At 53.2% G+C, this 17,042-nt stretch overlaps 1 protein-coding gene across 1 annotated transcript; it reads right to left on the minus strand.

Annotated features, from left to right (window-relative positions):
- Nucleotides 1–5,893: 5,893 nt before the first annotated feature.
- On the minus strand, nt 5,894–10,510 carry NPPC (natriuretic peptide C). The gene is made up of 3 exons (XM_038573084.1): nt 10,288–10,510; nt 9,520–9,830; nt 5,894–6,632 (listed from the first exon to the last, which is right to left on the minus strand). Exons 1-2 carry the CDS (start codon nt 10,375–10,377, stop codon nt 9,540–9,542), a joined length of 381 nt encoding a protein of 126 aa, XP_038429012.1. The 5' UTR covers nt 10,378–10,510; the 3' UTR covers nt 5,894–6,632; nt 9,520–9,539.
- Nucleotides 10,511–17,042: the final 6,532 nt, after the last annotated feature.

A 17,042-nucleotide genomic window follows, 5' to 3' on the forward strand; every position in this document is an offset into this window, starting at 1 on the left:
CTTGCTCTCTGCTCACACTCAGAATTCACACCAGAGCTGGGCAATGAGCAGCAGGGGAGGATGTGTGCACTGAGCCCACAGTTCTGACCACCTGAGCACCCAGCCAGGAGAGGGAGTCCCATAGCGCTTCCCAGGGCTCAGGGCTCAAGGCGCAGCCCGGGTCCCCCTTCTCACCCTGAACCCCCAGGCCGGAGGTCCGTGTCCCAGTTCGCACGTGCTGCACGAGGCGCCTTGATGCCCGGCACTGGGCAAGGCGGGGTGGGGGGGGGGCGGGGGCTGATGGGCCCAGAGCTGTGGCGCCCCTGGTGTCCATGCGGGTGCAGGGCGCCTTCTCTGACCCGGCTCAACTGGACCAACAGGACCCCTGGAACCTCGTTTTGTCCTGCTCGCACCCGGAGCTCCTCGGGCCTCCCCAGCAGATTGAACAAAGGGGGTGAAGGCCTCTGGAGAGGCCTTGGGGAGCCGGCCAGCCCGGGAGATGACAAGTCTGTCCAGCTCCGGATCTGCAGGTCTGCGGCCAGAGGAGCGATGCGCAGCAGCTGCGCGTTCCTCTCGGGAATGCAGCGCTCAGGAAAGCAAGGGGTTGGCAAACTCTGGGCGGGAAGCGCACTGTACTGGCCAGTATGATGCGCAGCCCCCTAAACGCCCCCATACACACGCACGCACACACACCATACACACGTGCACTGCACAGACACACGACGTGCACACACACATACACCCCCAACATACATACACACACAACCTACACATGCATCCTACACACACACACCTCACACATCCCCACACAACATAAACACACACTACACCATACACCCACACCACACACACACACGTCCCACAACACACATCATACACCCCTCAATATACATACACACACATCCTACACGTACATCATACACAGATACCACACACACACCCCTACATAGCATAAACACACACTATACCACACACCCCACACACAACATACACACACACACACACACACACACACACACACCACACCATACCCTGGGGCTGAAATTGAAACCTCAGACCTGCAGGAGGGCGCCTCCCCCCACCTCCCCCCTGCCGTGGAGATGGACAGGCAGTGGACAGAGAGGCCCACCCAGGGAAAGAAGTAGTGTGCAATGGGACCCCATCTGGGGAAGAGGATTAGGGTCAAAGGTCTAAATATCTTATTGCAATGGAGCAACAAATAGAAAGCTGAAGGAATTTTGGAGAATGTTTTTGCTGGTTTTAATGATCCAGTTAAGGAGAGTGCCCTTAACTTATGTAAATGGAGACAAAAGGAGACAGAGGAGACCAGGGAAAAAAACAAATGGGCTGAGTTCTTTGTCTCTCTTGTGAAGGAGTCTGAAGTGATTGTTTATGATTTTGATTTTGATAATAATATAAATGTGGGTTTAATAATTTCCATGAAAAAAATAAGTGGAACCACTAAAAGAATTAAAAACAGGATGTCTACTTTCCAAATCATTGCAGAAGATAAAAGCAAGCCAAACAGTCTAGAGGGAAAAAAATTAAACGTAAAGGAACAACAAAAAAGAAAAATTCAAGAACCTTAAAAACACAAAGTAAATTTCAGATGAGGAAGTTGGCTCAAGGATAAGCAATAATGACAGCAAATGTGAACAATCTAGTTTCCTTATTAAATGCAAAGTGTCTCCAATTACATATATTTTAATCTAAAACTTGAGAAGCACACCTAAATAAATAAATAAATAAATAAATAAATAAATAAATAAATAAAAAATACACAGCAAGGGGAAGAATCAAAGCTTGGACAAAGATATCAAGCACAAATAAAAATAAAGTAGGACTGGTGTAATGTTCATATCAGATAAAGTAGAATTTACTAAGAGGTACAGGGCACACAATGTAGGAAGTCCTTAAGTGGCAACTGCCTGCATATGAGTCCAAGTACACTTCTGTTTCCGGGAGGGTAGGTCTCCTCCATTTCCAGGCACCAGGGAGGATCTTCAAAGTAAGGTGTGGCTGCATGACTTGCTTTGGCTAATTAAATGTGAGTGCATCACCTCCTGGTAGAAGTGCTGGACATGTGACCTCCCAACATATTGCTTCTGCACCCCTCTCCACATGGTGGAGACCTACTCTGATTTGGAGGTGCAACGCTCAGCCTTCGTTTGGTAAGGAGCTGTCTTGGAGGGCTCTGCCCAGACCCACAGTAGACTCTGTACAAGCAAGAAACAAATCTTTATTTTAACCCACTGAAATTTGGAGGTTTTTGTTACCACAGCCTAACCTCACATATCCTAATATATATACTAATACTGAATCTTTATGTGCTAAATAAATAAAAACCATATAACTGTTAAAATATAAAGATAAATAGAGCCCCCCTTCCAATTACAGTGCATTTTTCCAACATCATGATTAATTAGTCTTCAGTAAATCAATAGAGGACAGGAAGATTTGAACATAGTCACATAAGAAACAAAATGGATTAAATGCTTACAGAAGTTTGAATGGTGAAAACGGTGAAAACGTATTGATCTTACTTTTAAAGTATCCATGAACTGTTACAAAACTGATTATAAGGGATGCCTGGGTGGCTCAGTGGTCAAGCACCTGCTTTCGTCTTCAGGGTGTGATCCTGGGGTCCCGGGATCAGTCCCATATCGGGCTCCCTGTGAGGAACCTGCTTCTCCGTCTACCTATGTCTCTGCCTCTGTGTATCTCTTATGAATAAATAAAATCTGGGGAAAAAAGCTGAGGACAAGAATGAAAAATGTAATAAAGCAGAAAGTGTATAAGCACTGAGTCTAACCTCAGTAAAATTAAAGCTAATATAAATTAAGGAAAAATTAAATCCCACTTGAAATTATCAGGAAAAAAAATCAAGTCAACAGACCATTGAGACAATAAAAGTCAGAACACCATATATCAAAATTTGGACATATGAATACAGCCACACTCAGAAATAAATGTTCAACAACAAGATTTGGGAAAGGTACAGAGAATTGTTAAGGAAACCAATATAAATAAATTATTAAGTTAAAAATATATATGAGCAAAAATATGCAGATTAGAAGATAGCAAAATAGTGGAATTCACGAAGAGCCTGTGTCCTGGGACCATGAAAAAGGGAAAACCGTGAATGAAAGAGATAAACTTCTGCCCCTCGAAAATCTGAATATACCTTTGTTGGCAAATAGGTCCTGGCTTCAGAGCTATTTTTGGAGAGGGCCACATCTACAGGGAGGTGTAGATGAGGACCCAAGCTTGCAGCCCCCCAAGAGTGGCTGATGGACAATGGGATGCCGGAATCAGGAAGTACTCACCTTTATAAGGTGCCAGAGAGAGAAACACCTCCAGCCTCAGCCTGTGGCCCGTGAGGCACCAGCAGAGATGGGAGAAGGAGGAGAGAGAGAAGTTGGGGTATTCCTCCCTCATCACTTATGTTTGGTGGCATGTCCTGCACCATGGCACAGCTCCTGTGGGACGAACCCTCCACCCAGCTCCAACTCGGAGACAGTGTCCTCCCTTCATCCCCGGGGAGAAACTGGCTTCCCTCAGCTCGTTGGTGGCAGCTGCCCACACCTCTGTAAGCAGTCCCTTCAGTGAAGCCTCTTCATGCAACCGTCTGGGTCAAATTCCATTTGTGATGGGCCCGACTGTGGCTCCCTCCCCCTCACATGGTCCCTGAGAGGGAATGCTCCTCTGTCTGCCCCTTATCAGGCTCTGAGCCTGTCCAGACATTGTCGCCTCTCTGATCACCCCTGGGGGCCCCTGGATCCTGTGCAGCCCATTTTGAATCACTCCTCTGGGGTTGTGGCTGTCATGGAAGGACCTCCCACGGCTTGGGTGTGTGTGTGTTGGGGGGGTAGACTCCGGGAACCATGTGCCTGGCCGAGGACCTGCCTGCTTCCATCACCTTCATGGTAGGTGCAGGGATGGGATCTCTCTGGGGCCCTTCCTGCCAGGTGGTCCTGGCTGTTGTGGTCACCCCGAATGGGACAGAAGCTGCAGGTTCCCCAGGCAGCTTTGGAGGCGAGGTGCTTATGGAGAAGGGGGAGACCAAGACACAGACGGGAGGATTGGAAGCTCTTAGGAATACCATCTGGGGAACCCCTGGAGATTTCAAATCTGTTATTTATGGAATATTTGTCTAATCCGTCTTGGCTTTTCAGCAGAAATTCCTACTGGGGAAGCAGCCACAGGGCTTCAGGTGGATAGAAACATCCTAAGTCCGCAGGCTGAGAGACTGGCTTCCACCCGGTGGGGACTGAAGTTGACAACAGAATCGTGCGTGTTCTTTGCAGGCTAATTCATGCGGTGAGAGCTGCTTGGCGGGGTAGCTCGGCCCGTGGGCTGGAGGCTTACCGGCCCTCCAGAGAAGCTCGGCAGGGAAAGCCTGTAGCTCGGGGACTCCCTGAATCCCAGAATTCTTCATCCTCGTGTCTTGGGGCTTAGGGGAGATGTGCCTGCCTCGCCACCAGCAAAGCCCACTGTGAACCCCCTGCCTTTCTGTTCCCCCTGCTTTTGCAACCCCCTCAGTGTCCCCCTGTGGGGGGTCCGCAGACAGCACAGGGAGCCGAGGCACTGGAGAAGCCCGAGCGCTGGGACCCCTCACCTGCATTGACACAGGCACCTGAGTTCTGAGCCACAGAGATGGGGTGAGGCCGAGGAAGATGATCATGCCCAAAGAAGGGTGCCTAGCCGTCCCCTGAGCAGGGTGGGAAGGGCCCTAACCTTCCCCAGCTGGAACCTGTCTTAAAAACAGTTTTCTTGGGGCACCTGGGTGATCCTGGGGATCTGGGATCGAGCCCTCATCAGGCTCCCCAGAGGGAGCCTGCTTCTCCCTCTGCTTATGTCTCTGCCTCTCTCTGCATCTTTCATGAATAAATGAATAAAATCTTTTTTTTTTTTTTTTTTTTAAAAGCAGCTTTCTCACCTGGGCGAGGTCCCTGGGTTGACCTGAAAGCCTGCAGCTGGAGGGAAGAAAGGCCACGGAGCTCAGATGCCTGCAGAAAGGCCGGGTGCCGTGGTCACCTCCCGCACCTCCCGGTGTTCCTTGGGAACCGCTCAGCCCGGCCTGCTGACCTGTGACCTCGGGGCCACGCTTTCACCAAGGGGACAGAAGACAGACGGAAGCTGCTGCCATGCCAAGGATGGTGAGATTATTTCGGAGTTATTTTATTTTCTTGCAGTTTTCAGGAAAAGAGATTCTAAATATTCATAATTTCACATTCAGGCTCCACGGGGCATTGGAATCATAATTGTTAGTAGCTTCAAGTGAAAAGAAACAGCACAACCCCTGGCAAAGCACAGCACGTGGCCAACATGAAAGCTAATACCTTCTCGTTCTTTCTGAGGTCCTTGGCCTCCGGTCCTTGTTGACCGTGACATTCACTCTGAGTTAAAACTACCCACTGTTTGCATTTGTGTACTAAGGTTCACAAGGCAACCTGACCAACTCTGCAGGCTACACAGAAACCTAAATCCCACCCCCCCCCCCCCAAACAGAAGGGAAGCTTCCAGTGCTTTCTGTCCTCTAACAACAGAGAGAAGATGGAGTAGAATTAGAAGACCCTCAGTCAGCTAAACTCAATTTTAATTTAATTCACGGCATCTGACTTCCCAGCTGTGAAGTGCCCTAAGCAGAGTTTCTCAATTTGGCCAAACTGGTCTGAATCACTGGAGATAAAATGCACATGGTGAGTTGTATCCTATCTGGAAGACTCAGATTCAGTCAATCAGGATGTTGGTGGCGCCAGGAGACTGTATTTTTAGCAAGATCCCCAGGATCTTTTTTTCCCCCCAAAGATTTTTATTTATTTATTTATTTATTTATTTATTTATTTATTTATTTATTTATTTATTTGAGAGAGGGAAGAGAGTAAGAGCAGAGGCAGAGGGAGAAGCAGACTCCCCGCTGAGCAGGGAGCCTGACTTGGGGCTTGATCCCAGGACCCTAGGATGAGCCAAAGGCAGTTGCTTAATCGACTGACCCACCCAGGTGCCCCAAGATCCCCAGGGGATTCTGATACAAACAAATCCTGGCTGTTAGATCTACTTAGAGGCAAAACCCTTGTCTTCACATTCTCCCTCTTCCTCAGACACATCTAAAAACTAAATGCAATAAGTAAATAAAGACAGTTTTCAAGATGTTCATGGAATGACTTTTTTTTTTTTACATTTTTCCACTAGTTAAGACAAAAACATTACAATGATTGACTTCTTTCATTTAGTTACATAAATAAAATTTTTATAAATATCTCTTTATAAACAATATAAATAGCTTTACAACATAAATACATTTATGCATGACATGAATTTACAAACAGCAATGTTTTACAGCTGGTCTTGTCAGTCTCTTAAAAACTGTCCCTTGTCATCACGTTCGTGTAGGTGTGTGTTGCATGTATATAATATATATATAATATATAACTTTTTATTTTTTCATTTTCAAAAAAAAAAAAAAACCCCAAACAAGAAAATCATATCCCCCTTCCCAAATAATAATAAAACAGCTGGTGTTGTGTATTCCCAGTACCAGGAAAAAAAAAAAAAGAAATGTAAAAGCCACATTGCGTTGGAGGTGCTTCCAGATGCTGTGAGGCTGATGACCAAGAATGACCTCAGCAAAACGGAGCAAGTTCCCGATCCTGCAACACAGAGGGGACATGGGACACTCAGTTCTGGCCCCTTAGCTGAGAAAGCCCAGCCCACAGGACAGCCCCTTTCCCACAGCAGCATGAAGCATGGCCCAGGCCCACCTTGGCCTACTGGGCCTGACAAAGCCGTCTGGGGGTGGGAGGGGGCTGCTTCTCTGGCTCTCACCTCATTGCCTGCTGTGTCCTTGGCACCTTCTGCCCCAGCACAGGTGGAATCAGACTGCCTGCCAGCCCTCCTCCCCCTCAGTCTCCCTGCAGACCTTGCCCTTGGCACTTGGTGAGGAAAAGAGAGTGGAAATGCCCAAACCCTCAGTGAGGTGTTGGCCTCAGCAGAGGGGAGGGGAAGGCAAACATCCGAGGAGCTGGGAATTCTGGGCTCAAATCCCAACTCTGACATTAACTTCCTGGACAGCCCTGGATAGCTTTGAGTATCTCTTTCCTCACCCATAAAATGGGATAATAGCCACCTCCTGGGGCCGGCTGGAAGATTCAAGAGGGGGCCACACACTGGGCAGCGGCAAGGTGTCTGGGTCACTGATGCCCCTCATTAAATAGCACTTCCTTCTCCAGCTCGCTTTGCCGCAGGAAGGGTCCTCTTCAGACGCAGGGGAAGCAGGGTCCCATGCCAGTCCTGGGGCACTGAATGGTCATGCTGGGCTGGGTTGAGAGTCAAGAGTCCTTTGATGAGGGCTCTACTAGCTCTCTGCTAATGGGCGTGTGGGTGCCCTGAGGCCTGAGAGAGGGGTCCTCCTCGGATGGTGTGGTGCCTTCCCAGAGGACAGCTCACGCAGAAGGACCCCAGGCCTTGATGAACTCCCATGTCTGGCTGTCCCATGTGTTTAAACAGATGATAGATGTCTGTGATGTCCCTGGGGCTCAGGGGCAAGGTGTTCATTCAGGCATTGGCCACACCTTGTCTCTATCATTAGAATTTTATAACCAAGACTGTAACCATCAGCGACAGTCATTATGGTGACTGCTAAGAGCCAAAGTCAACTCCTGAGTGAAGTCAACTCCTAGTCAAAGGGGCTGAGATGTCTTAGCAATCTGGCCTCCTGCCTACTACCTCCCCACTCGCTGGGCCATCACCTGGTACCCACAGATGGCCACACCCAAGAACAAGGAGACTATGGGGACGTGCATGCCGGGCACTGTGAAGACCCCCTTCCTTGTCTTGCCTCCTGCTAACCCATTGAATAACATTTATTTAGATTCTAAAGTTGGAGGTTGATGTTTAAATCACAATGTGAACTGAAAATGTGACCCCATCTCTCCATTATTTCCATAGGACAGAAGAGAGCCAAGCCATTACCATGGAAGCTACTAAAGGCCAGGACCCCTGTCCCAGAATCATCTCTTCCTGTGCAGGGGTGAGTCAAGATCTCAGACAAACGAAACTCCTGCAGAAATGGGGAGGAGCACGCAGCCCAGTCAAGTCTGGCTGCACGGAGGAAAAACCCAGGGCAGGTGGGAGAGGAGTGCCCCTGAGCTGGGTGGGGCATGTTTCTCTGGCCATCGACAAACATTTTTAAAAGCCTCTTGTGGGAGTGCTGTCGGTCCCAGATCACCTTAGGCAGGCACCTGGCCCTCAAGCTGCTCATGAGTTAATTTGGAGGAGGTAAATAGGTTCCCAAACAACAATGGTTCAGATGAAAAGTGTTCTGTGCTGAGGCAATGTCCTGGAGAGCTCCAAAGAGGGGCACACTCATTGCCCTCTGGGGGAAGACAGTGTGGACACTGACAGGGCTTCTTGGGCAAGAGAACGGCTTGCCCGTGGTCTTGGAGTGGGATAGATAGGCTGTGGGACCAAGGATGGCAGCAGCCAGGCTTCAGGGAAAGGTTGAAAACCAGAGTCAGTTCTTAAATGTGAACTTCAGAGGTGGGCTCTGTATTTCCATGGGAACTGAAGGGCAGCAGGAGTGGACAGGAGGGCGGAGGCGGGGACCATCTTTGCCACACTGCCAGGATGCTGGCAGGGGCTGAAGGTAGCACAGGGGTTTCCAGCCCTAGTGGAGGGGCCCAGGCATGATGGAGGTGGGAAGCTGGGGAGGAGCTCAATTTGGGACATGCTGAGGTCCAAGTTGGGGCAAAAAAAAAAAAAAAAAAAAAAAAGAGATTTATTTTAGTCTTTTTCCCTGCCCTGAAATAGTGCCACAAACACTGGGGTTCTATCCTGAAGTCACAAAGGCAGCAAGCAGCATCAGGACCCTGGACAGACCAGTTTGCTCATAGCGGCAGGTTAGAGAAGGGGTAAGAATTAGAAAGCTTTGGGGCAGAAGGGCATCCTGGTGATGCCAACAGAGGGCTATTCTATTGTGGAGGGGCAGGTGTTTTTCCAAGTATGTCCAAGTTAGTCCCGGGAAAGAGCCCTGACCTCTGGGCTGCCTACTGCCTGGGCACCACGATCCAGGGCTGGCAGGTAAACTTACCCTCCGCTTGTGCGTATGCCCTTCCTTCTCTGCTCCCACAAACCCACGGTCTCCCCTCAATACCCTCAAATGGTCAACTGGGACCAGTTCTGCTGGTTTGCTCAGGGTCCGGGTGTGAGCAGGACCCCACTCCTCCCACGGCCCCTCACAGTCGCGGTGTCCATGCAAGCTGTCGGCTTCTCTAGAGGAGGTTAGGTGGCTCATCCGGGTGGAGCCGTTTCTGACCTCGCCCAAGTCCCCTAACCGCTTTATCCCTCACTTTTTTCATCTGTAAAATGGGACGATAATGGGGTTGGGGGCAAATGGCTCGCGCGCACACGCTCGCTCGTGCCGGGATCGCCTGGGTCTCCTCCAAAGGGCGCCGCGGGGGATCCGGGAGGCCCGGGCTGCGGGCGGGGGTCGGGGGAGCTCGGTGCGCACAGGCCCCGGGCCGGGTTGGTGGTACTCACCGCCGCCAGGGGTCGCCGCACTAACATCCCAAGCCGCTCATGGAGCCGATCCGGTCCAGCTTGAGGCCGAAGCAGCCCTTGGACAAACCCTTCTTGTTGCCTCCTTTGTATTTGCGCGCGTTGGGGTGCTCATGCAGGAGGCGCACCCACGCGGCCCGCGACTTGGTGTCCACGCGCAGGTCCCGGAGCAGTCGCGACCGGTCGCCCTTGAGGTTGGCGCCGCCGCCCCCGGGAGTTTTGTCGCCCTTCTTCTGACCGCCCCCCGCAGCCTGGGGCTCGGCCAGCTCCTCCCCGGGCGGAGTTCGCGGGACCTGTCCGAGGGAAAGGACCGGCAGGTGAAGGGACGCCCCGCGGCAGCGCCAGGTACTTGGCGGGACCCCTGCTGCTCTGGCCCGACGCCCCGCCAGCGCGATTTGTCCCTTCGGAGACCCGAGCGCGCCCCCACAGACGCGGGACGGCTCGGCCCTGCATCCACCTGCCACGCAGCCGCCTTGTCGGCTCCTTAGGGGAGCCCTTGCCCTCCCGTCCTTTGCGCCCTGCCGGGCTGGCCACACTGGGGCAGGGGCTGCGCATCTGTCGACGTTCTCCTGAGGCTGGGGATGCAGCCCCCCGAGGCGGTGTCGAGGGCTCCCCGGCTCGCACCCGTGCACGTCTCGGAGGAGAGGGCCGCCTTCGCGCCCTCTGCTCCCTCTCGTGCGCTGCAGCCTCCTAGGCCCCCAGCCCTCCCACAGCCCCTCACAGTCCCGATGTCCATGCAACAGCACCCACCTTCGGCGGTGTCCCGGGCTTGGCTTCGGAGGGCCGGAGCGAGAGTAGCGTGAGCAGCAGGGCGCAGGCCAGCAGCTGCGAGAGGTGCATGGTGCCGGTGGGGTCGAGGGGCGCAGACCAGCGGCAGCGAGGGCGCACGGGCGGCGGGCAGACGGGCAGGCGAGCGCGGAGCAGGCAGGCTGGGCTGCGGTGTGGGCGCGAGTCCCAGTGCTGCGCGGCGCCGGCTGGGTGCGCTCTGAACCCGCGGCTCCGCTCGCGCCTTTATAATCCAACCTGCCGCTGATGTCATCCTCCCGCCCACCCGGCTGCCCGGGCCAATGGCACGCGCGCCGAGGGCCCGGAGGGGGCCGTGGAGGCTCCCCCACTGCCCCCACCTACATCCCACCCCCGAGGGATGCCGCTCCGCCAGCTCTCTCCCGCCGCACTCGCGGCTGCACAGCGGCGCGCACAGGGAACTCCATTTGCAGCGAGCGCGTGCCAGGCATGCCAAGCGTTGGTGCTCCCGGTGCCCCGCACACACGCTTGGACCTCAACACACGCGCTCTCCCTAGGAGGGATCAGTTTCCCTCTTTGCAGGTGCAAAGACTGGCTCAGAGGAATTAAGTCATTTGCCCAAAGCCACACAGCCAGAAAGTTGGCACAGCCCGAAATCCACGCAGATCTGCCTTGTTGCCAAACTCTTCCCTGGGCACCAGGCAGGAGCAGGCCTGGTACTGCGGCTCCAGTACCTTTCACCTACTCGGGAGTTCAGACCGCACCAACGTCTTTAAGTTAGGGAGGCAGAGGATGGGGTGGAAGCTGGGCCTGAGGCGCAGGGAGAGCGAGGTTTGAGGTTTGCCCCGGGGCCGCAGGGGGGAGCGCAAGTCCTACACCGGAGACTGCAAGCTTTTTGCCTGCGGGTGTTTCTGAGAGTGAAACGCGAACCGGATGGGCTAAGACGGGAGGCCGCAGATACCGGTGCCCACGCGTGTGTGCAGGAGCATCCTGTACCCGTCACTGTGGCTCTAAGTTCGCGCTCAGCCGGGTCCGCTGCACCGAACCCTCGAGGTCTGACCCCGGTAGCTTTCGTGTGCACTCACCGGTGTGCACCTGAGCCAGTCTGTCCCCGCGCCGAGCAGGCCGTTCTCCGCGCGGACCCGCGCACCTGCACCGGCTGCAGAGAGAGCTTTACCAGCTTCGAGCCCAGTATGGCTTCCGGGGACGTGACAGGTGGTTGCCTTCCTTTTTTTCAGCCTTAGATAGTCAGGACAAAGTCACCTAGACCCGCTGCTCACAACTCCCTCTCCTGGGACAGAGTGTCTTAATGCCTTGGGCTCCAAGGAGTCCCTTCGGGATGGGCAGAGGAGGCAGAGAGCCTGGGACCTCAAGAACTGAGTGAGGTGCAGAAATGTATGATCCCATTGCCACCCCACAGGACTCTGCTGGAGAGCACTCCCCGGGGCCAGGGCGGTGGTCCCTAGGTGCCAAGACCGAAGCCAGGTACAGGTGCCTGCGGGAGTTTGTATGTTGCTTCCCCTCCCCCCCCACCCCGGAGAGGGCAGTGGCGGTCAGGAAGGGCAGGGGGAATCAGGTGCCCCATGGATAGCTCCCACAGCTGGGCCTGGGCCTGGACACGGAGGCAATGGTTCCATGGCCCTTCAGGGTCTCTTCTTCCCACCTGGCACTCTGACTCAGAAATTGCAGACCCACTGAGCCCAAAGTCCTGTTGTGTAGGGAATAATCTACATCCGAGGCCTGAGTTTGGCGTAGCAGAATTTCCGAGTCTAGAGGAGGATTCGGACATTGACAGGGCATCCTCTGGGAGTTCTGGTGAGTGGATGCAACATTTCCACACAGCCTCCCTGGTTGCTGCTCTGTGGTAACACCCATAGAGTGGCACCACTCTTGCATTTGAGGAGTAAGAAAGAGAAGCAAGAATGGGGAAGAGGGAGGGATTTCCGGGTGGGTGATGGAGGTCCTCTCTCCTCTTTGCCTACTGATCAAAGGAGAATGTTACCACTCTGGAGCTTCTCTGAGATTTGCTTTATTTCCACCTGTTTAAGGAGCTGAGCAGATTGACTCTAGAGCCAGGCATTGGGCTCTTTTCCAGGAGACAGCAGCTACATCCTCTGAAACTCCTTATTAAGGACAGGTTGGAAGCTTCTGGTGCACAAAGTTTACCTCCTTCTGTCTGAATGTCTGTAGGCTGGTTCTTCCTATCTTTTGTGTCCCTTGGATGTACTTGGTGACAGCTGGCTAACTATCTAAGTCTCCCCTCTCTTTGAGCTTTGAGGCTAAATTAAATAAACCAACCCCACCCAACCCCACCGCAGTGTGGACAAAGCCTTGGACTCTATTTCCCCTCTTTGGATCTTTGGAAGTGGAATCTTCTGGTGAGCCCCCGCTGGTGACCACTGGGCTGTGGTCATCTGGGGCAGACCAGATCCCAGAATAGTCACCTGTGGAGCGAGGCCTCCCTGGGGCAGCTCCTGCTTAGCTGCGGCCTGGAAGGTGGGGTGGATAGAAGTTCCAGGACTAGGCTGGAGGAACCCTCGGGAAAGGAGGTAGTCAGCACGTCACTGCCTTGGGCTCCTCCCATAGTGAAATGGAGAGGAAGCTTTCTCCCTCTTGGGTCTAGAATGGGGACTCAGGTTCCTCTGTCCTGCTTTTCCCTCAAGAGGTCTGCTTTTTCTGCTCTGGTCCCAGGGACAGGGCCTGGGACAGTTGGACCCACTGAGCAGCTGAACCGGAGCTGTTGGGAGCACTTTATTGAATGCTCAATGTGAAAACTCCTCCTGATGGCAAGAGGAAGAGAAAAGGCCACTGGGCCTCAGGAGTCCGGAGTTCTGTAGGGGATCCTGTCCTGTGTTACTTATACAGCCACTGATTCCCCCAGTATCCACTGAGCTCCCTGGCAGCCTACGGAGTCCCTTCCCCATGAAGAAGGACCCCAGGAAACAGACGCTAGCTTTGTAGGCTGGAAAGGCCAACGGTGAGGAGGGATGGCAGCTCTCCCAGCTTGGGCTAGTAGGGCGGGCTTCCTGGATAGGGAAAGTCTGTACCGAGTTGAGCTGAGCAAGGAAGGGATCCATGGTTAGAGGGTTGCAGTAAGGGAAAAATAAGAAGTGGCCTCCCCAAAGGGCAAATCCTTGAAACCAAGGGAAGTGGGAGGGCAGCCCCTGGATGTTGCAGAGCCCTGCATGCTCAGACCGGGGAGAGTGGGGGTTTCAGATCCAGAGGAGGCAGGCTTGGGAGAAAGGCTGGTCAGCAGAGGCAGGTTCTGGAGGCATTGGTGATAAAGAGGGGGAGGGGCTTGTCTGCAAGGGTGGGAGCCTACTGTGCTCTGGAGGGTGGGGAGGAACAGCAAACTTGGTTGCAGGGTGGTGGGATGGTAGGGGGTGGGCATGAAAGATGAAGCCGAGCGAGGGTGGTCAGTTGAGAGGAGGAGGCACAGAGAGGGAACAGGACTTGGGGAAAGTCAGAACCAGGCTGAAGTGTGCCGAACCCCAGGCATCTGAGAGTCACACGACTGGGACCCTCTTCTTGCTCCTGGACCTCTGGAATATGGGGACATGGAGAGAAAAGACTCCATTCTTGTGGGCTCCTTTTCCTTTTTTTTCTGGTCCATGAAGGCAAGGGGAGACCCTGGCACCTGCTACAGGCCAGGCCCTTCCTTGGGACAGTTGATATCCAGTCGGCTAGCAAGACCCTATGGAACATGAAGGGGGCCTTTGTGAGAAAGGTGTGCGGAAGGGCTTTTCCGAGGCTGGAGACCGGGTGGTGAAGGCAGGATTGTGCAGCTCCCCTCCCCAGGAGGTGGGAACTTGCTCCCTGGGGAACAGCGCCCCCTCCTGGCACTGGGGCAAAGCGGGAGGGTTCTCAGGCACACAGAGGAAGGGAGGGATCCTCAGCAGCCCATCTGTTTTCTCTGCAATTATTTCATCCCAGGGGCCCCCTTCCAGCTGCATAACTTCCCAGAGAGGACACTGAACAGGCGGTGAGCAGATCTTATGGAGTCCAGGCAGGGAAATGTCAGCGGGACCCTGGCCAAGTCCCATCACTGCTCTGGGCCTTCAGTTTCACCACCTGTAATTGCGAAAAAGCTGTACGTGCCTCCTGGATGGGGGCAGAGTGAATCAGGAGGCCCGACAAGAGGCTCCCAACCCTGAGACAAAGGCAGGAAGAGCAGCTGGGGGCAGACGAGGAATCTGAATGTCACTGCATGAGAACACTCGTACTTCCGAGCCCCCAACAGTTCCTAGGACCATTCGCTGGTGGAGACCCATGAAGGACACAGAGACCAAAGCTTGGCGGGGTCTTCTTGAGCTTGGTGCCTCCTCCAGGAGCTGGAGGCCAAGGAAGTGTCATCTCCTCCGTCCTGGGCCAGAAATTCCAGGAAAGCTTAACCTAATGGTGCCATGAGGTCTTTGTCTGACCCCAGGACACCCCCACCTGATGAGCCAGCTGCCTTCCTTCTTCTTTCCCAGCAGCTCTGCCAGCACCTGCTCCAGATGGCCTCCAACCCCGCTGTCCTACGCAAGCCCATGACGTCAGAGTTTATCCCTCCTTTTTTTCCTTTTCAAAAATAAAACAGAGATAGGGTTGACAGAAAGCCTCAATAGATAGGCTCAGTTCCCTGGGGGGAACGACTGCTCCCCGTGTGGGTTTGGCTTTTACCAGGCAGGCGAGGGAGCAGAGGGCCTAAACCCTGAGGAAGCCAGCAGGGAGGTAAAGGCAAGGGCCCTTCTGAGCCAAAGACGGTTCAGCATCCTGACCTCGGCATGTAGTGTGCACCAGATGTTTGCAGAGGGGACAGATCTGCTGCCAGGCTCTGTGTCCTGGAGACTGGGTTTGCCTTGGCTGGGCTCTGGTAAAATGTTGATCATATGGAGCTTTTCCAAACAGGAAGCCACTCCTTGATGCTCTGGGGGTTCCCTATAGTGAGCCCATCTTCTTGGTGTATACCTGGAGGGGCCTGTCTACTCTCTGGTCTTGGAGAAGGAGGCCTCTGCATGCAGGTAGGAGGGGCCCCAGGTGTCTTATAGACGCCTCTGAACTTGGCACCTTCACGAAAGGGAGTATGGGATGGGCCCTCAGGATCCGGGGCCATGAATCAGCTGAGGGAACCCCATCTCTGGGTTTCCCAAGCCTCACAGTCCTCTGTGGATTTCTGCCCCAGGAGTGTGTGATCATCAGCCACTTCCTGGTGAGCAGTCCGCGTGAATGGCCAGCATACACTGGCAAGAGAGAGACACGACCAAGCTAGATGCTAACAAGGGTTGGAGAGAACATACTTCTTGCAGTCTGGGTTCAGTGATTGGAAAATATTTTTAAGCCCAAGCCCCACCACCCTGAAAAAGCCCAAAGCCCATCATTTTTTAAAAAAGATTTTATTTATTTATTTTATTTATTATTGAGGGAGGGGCAGAGGGAGAAGGAGAGACTCTCAAGCAGGCTCCCCACTGAGTGTAGAGCCCAACTTGGGGCTCGATCTCACAATCAGGAGATTATGACTGCAGTTGTATTGGAGAGTCAGACGCTTAACTGAGTGAGTCACCCAGGTGCCCTCCCCCGACCCTTCACCCCCACCCCGCTAAATTTTTTGGAACCCACCCTTGTGCCTGTGGGATTGTTTCTGGGTCCAACGTGCACTATAACACAACAAACCTTTTCTCAAGGACCTCCCAGTAGGGCCTCCTGTCTCAAAGCAGGCTGGGCAAGGAGAAGACTCCTTTCCTCCCAAAATGAGGCCTGTTTTGTTTCATGGGTGAAATAATTTACAGTGGTAAGGATGGGAGGCAGGCTCTGTGTGTAGTGGACGGATATTAGTAGATTTTTTCTGCCTGGCTTCTCAGCCACCCAGGGAAGCTGAAATGCCAAAAGCTTGCCTGACCACCTCTGCAGACTGTGCATGGGTGTTTGACCTGGACTCCCTAGTTTTTGTTGTTTGTTTAGAGAGAGAGAGAAGAGGGAGAGAGGGGAGGGGTAGAAGGAGAGGGAGAATCTTAAGCAGGTTCCATACCTAGTGCAGAGCTGGACACGGGACTCGATCCCACCACCCTGAGATCATGACCTGAGCTGAAACCAAGAGTCAAATGCTTAACTGAATGAGCCACCCTGGCGCTTGCCGGCCACGTTGTCTTGAAAAATCACGTCATAATTGTAAATTTGTAGTTTGTAAAATTGTGAATTGTCAATTATTTTGTGGGATGATTAAAAATATCATACCCACTCTATAGAATTAAATAGTTCCTGATCCTAGCTCACAGGCCTGGTGGGGGAGTTCACTTCAGTAAAATGAATGTGACATATGCTCATACGTGTTACTAAATTAAGCAAATATTTCTAACTTCAGCACCTTCTTACCCCATTAAATCCAAATGTGTTTCTCAGGCAGAATGGGTTTCACGGAGTGAAGAGAAACACAGAGTGCTGAGTGATGTGTCGTGAGAAAATCCAGAAAGTGGGTGGTAACTGGGCCAGGAGTGGAGGGTGAGGGGCTGGGAGACAGGGCACCTGGCTTTGGAGAGGAACTGGGTCCTGCCCCTTCCCTCCACCCTCCGAGGGAACTTGAATGCAGAGGCATTTGAGCGTCATGCCCTGGACAGCCCGGCCCCATACCTCTGGGCGCTAGACCCCGCCTGGGTCTGGACCAGGCCACCTTCTCTTGGTCCCCTTGAGTGGACAGCGTGGACTGCAGGGCAGCAGAACAGCGGTTGGACTAGGGTGGCATGGCTGGGACTGCTCACTGAGAACCTTCCAGGAGGTGAACCTCA

This window comes from Canis lupus, chromosome 25 (genome assembly GCF_011100685.1).
Source record: "Canis lupus familiaris isolate Mischka breed German Shepherd chromosome 25, alternate assembly UU_Cfam_GSD_1.0, whole genome shotgun sequence".
NCBI lineage: Eukaryota > Metazoa > Chordata > Mammalia > Carnivora > Canidae > Canis > Canis lupus.

What these genes read in the sequence shown, in the direction of transcription:
- NPPC (XM_038573084.1), bottom strand. Translation starts at nt 10,377, where the DNA reads ATGCACCTCTCGCAGCTGCTGGCCTGCGCCCTGCTGCTCACGCTACTC. An exon ending in AGCCCGGGACACCGCCGAAG is followed by an intron (nt 9,831 to 10,287) that starts GTGGGTGCTGTT and finishes TCCCTCGGACAG; the next exon opens with GTCCCGCGAACTCCGCCCGG.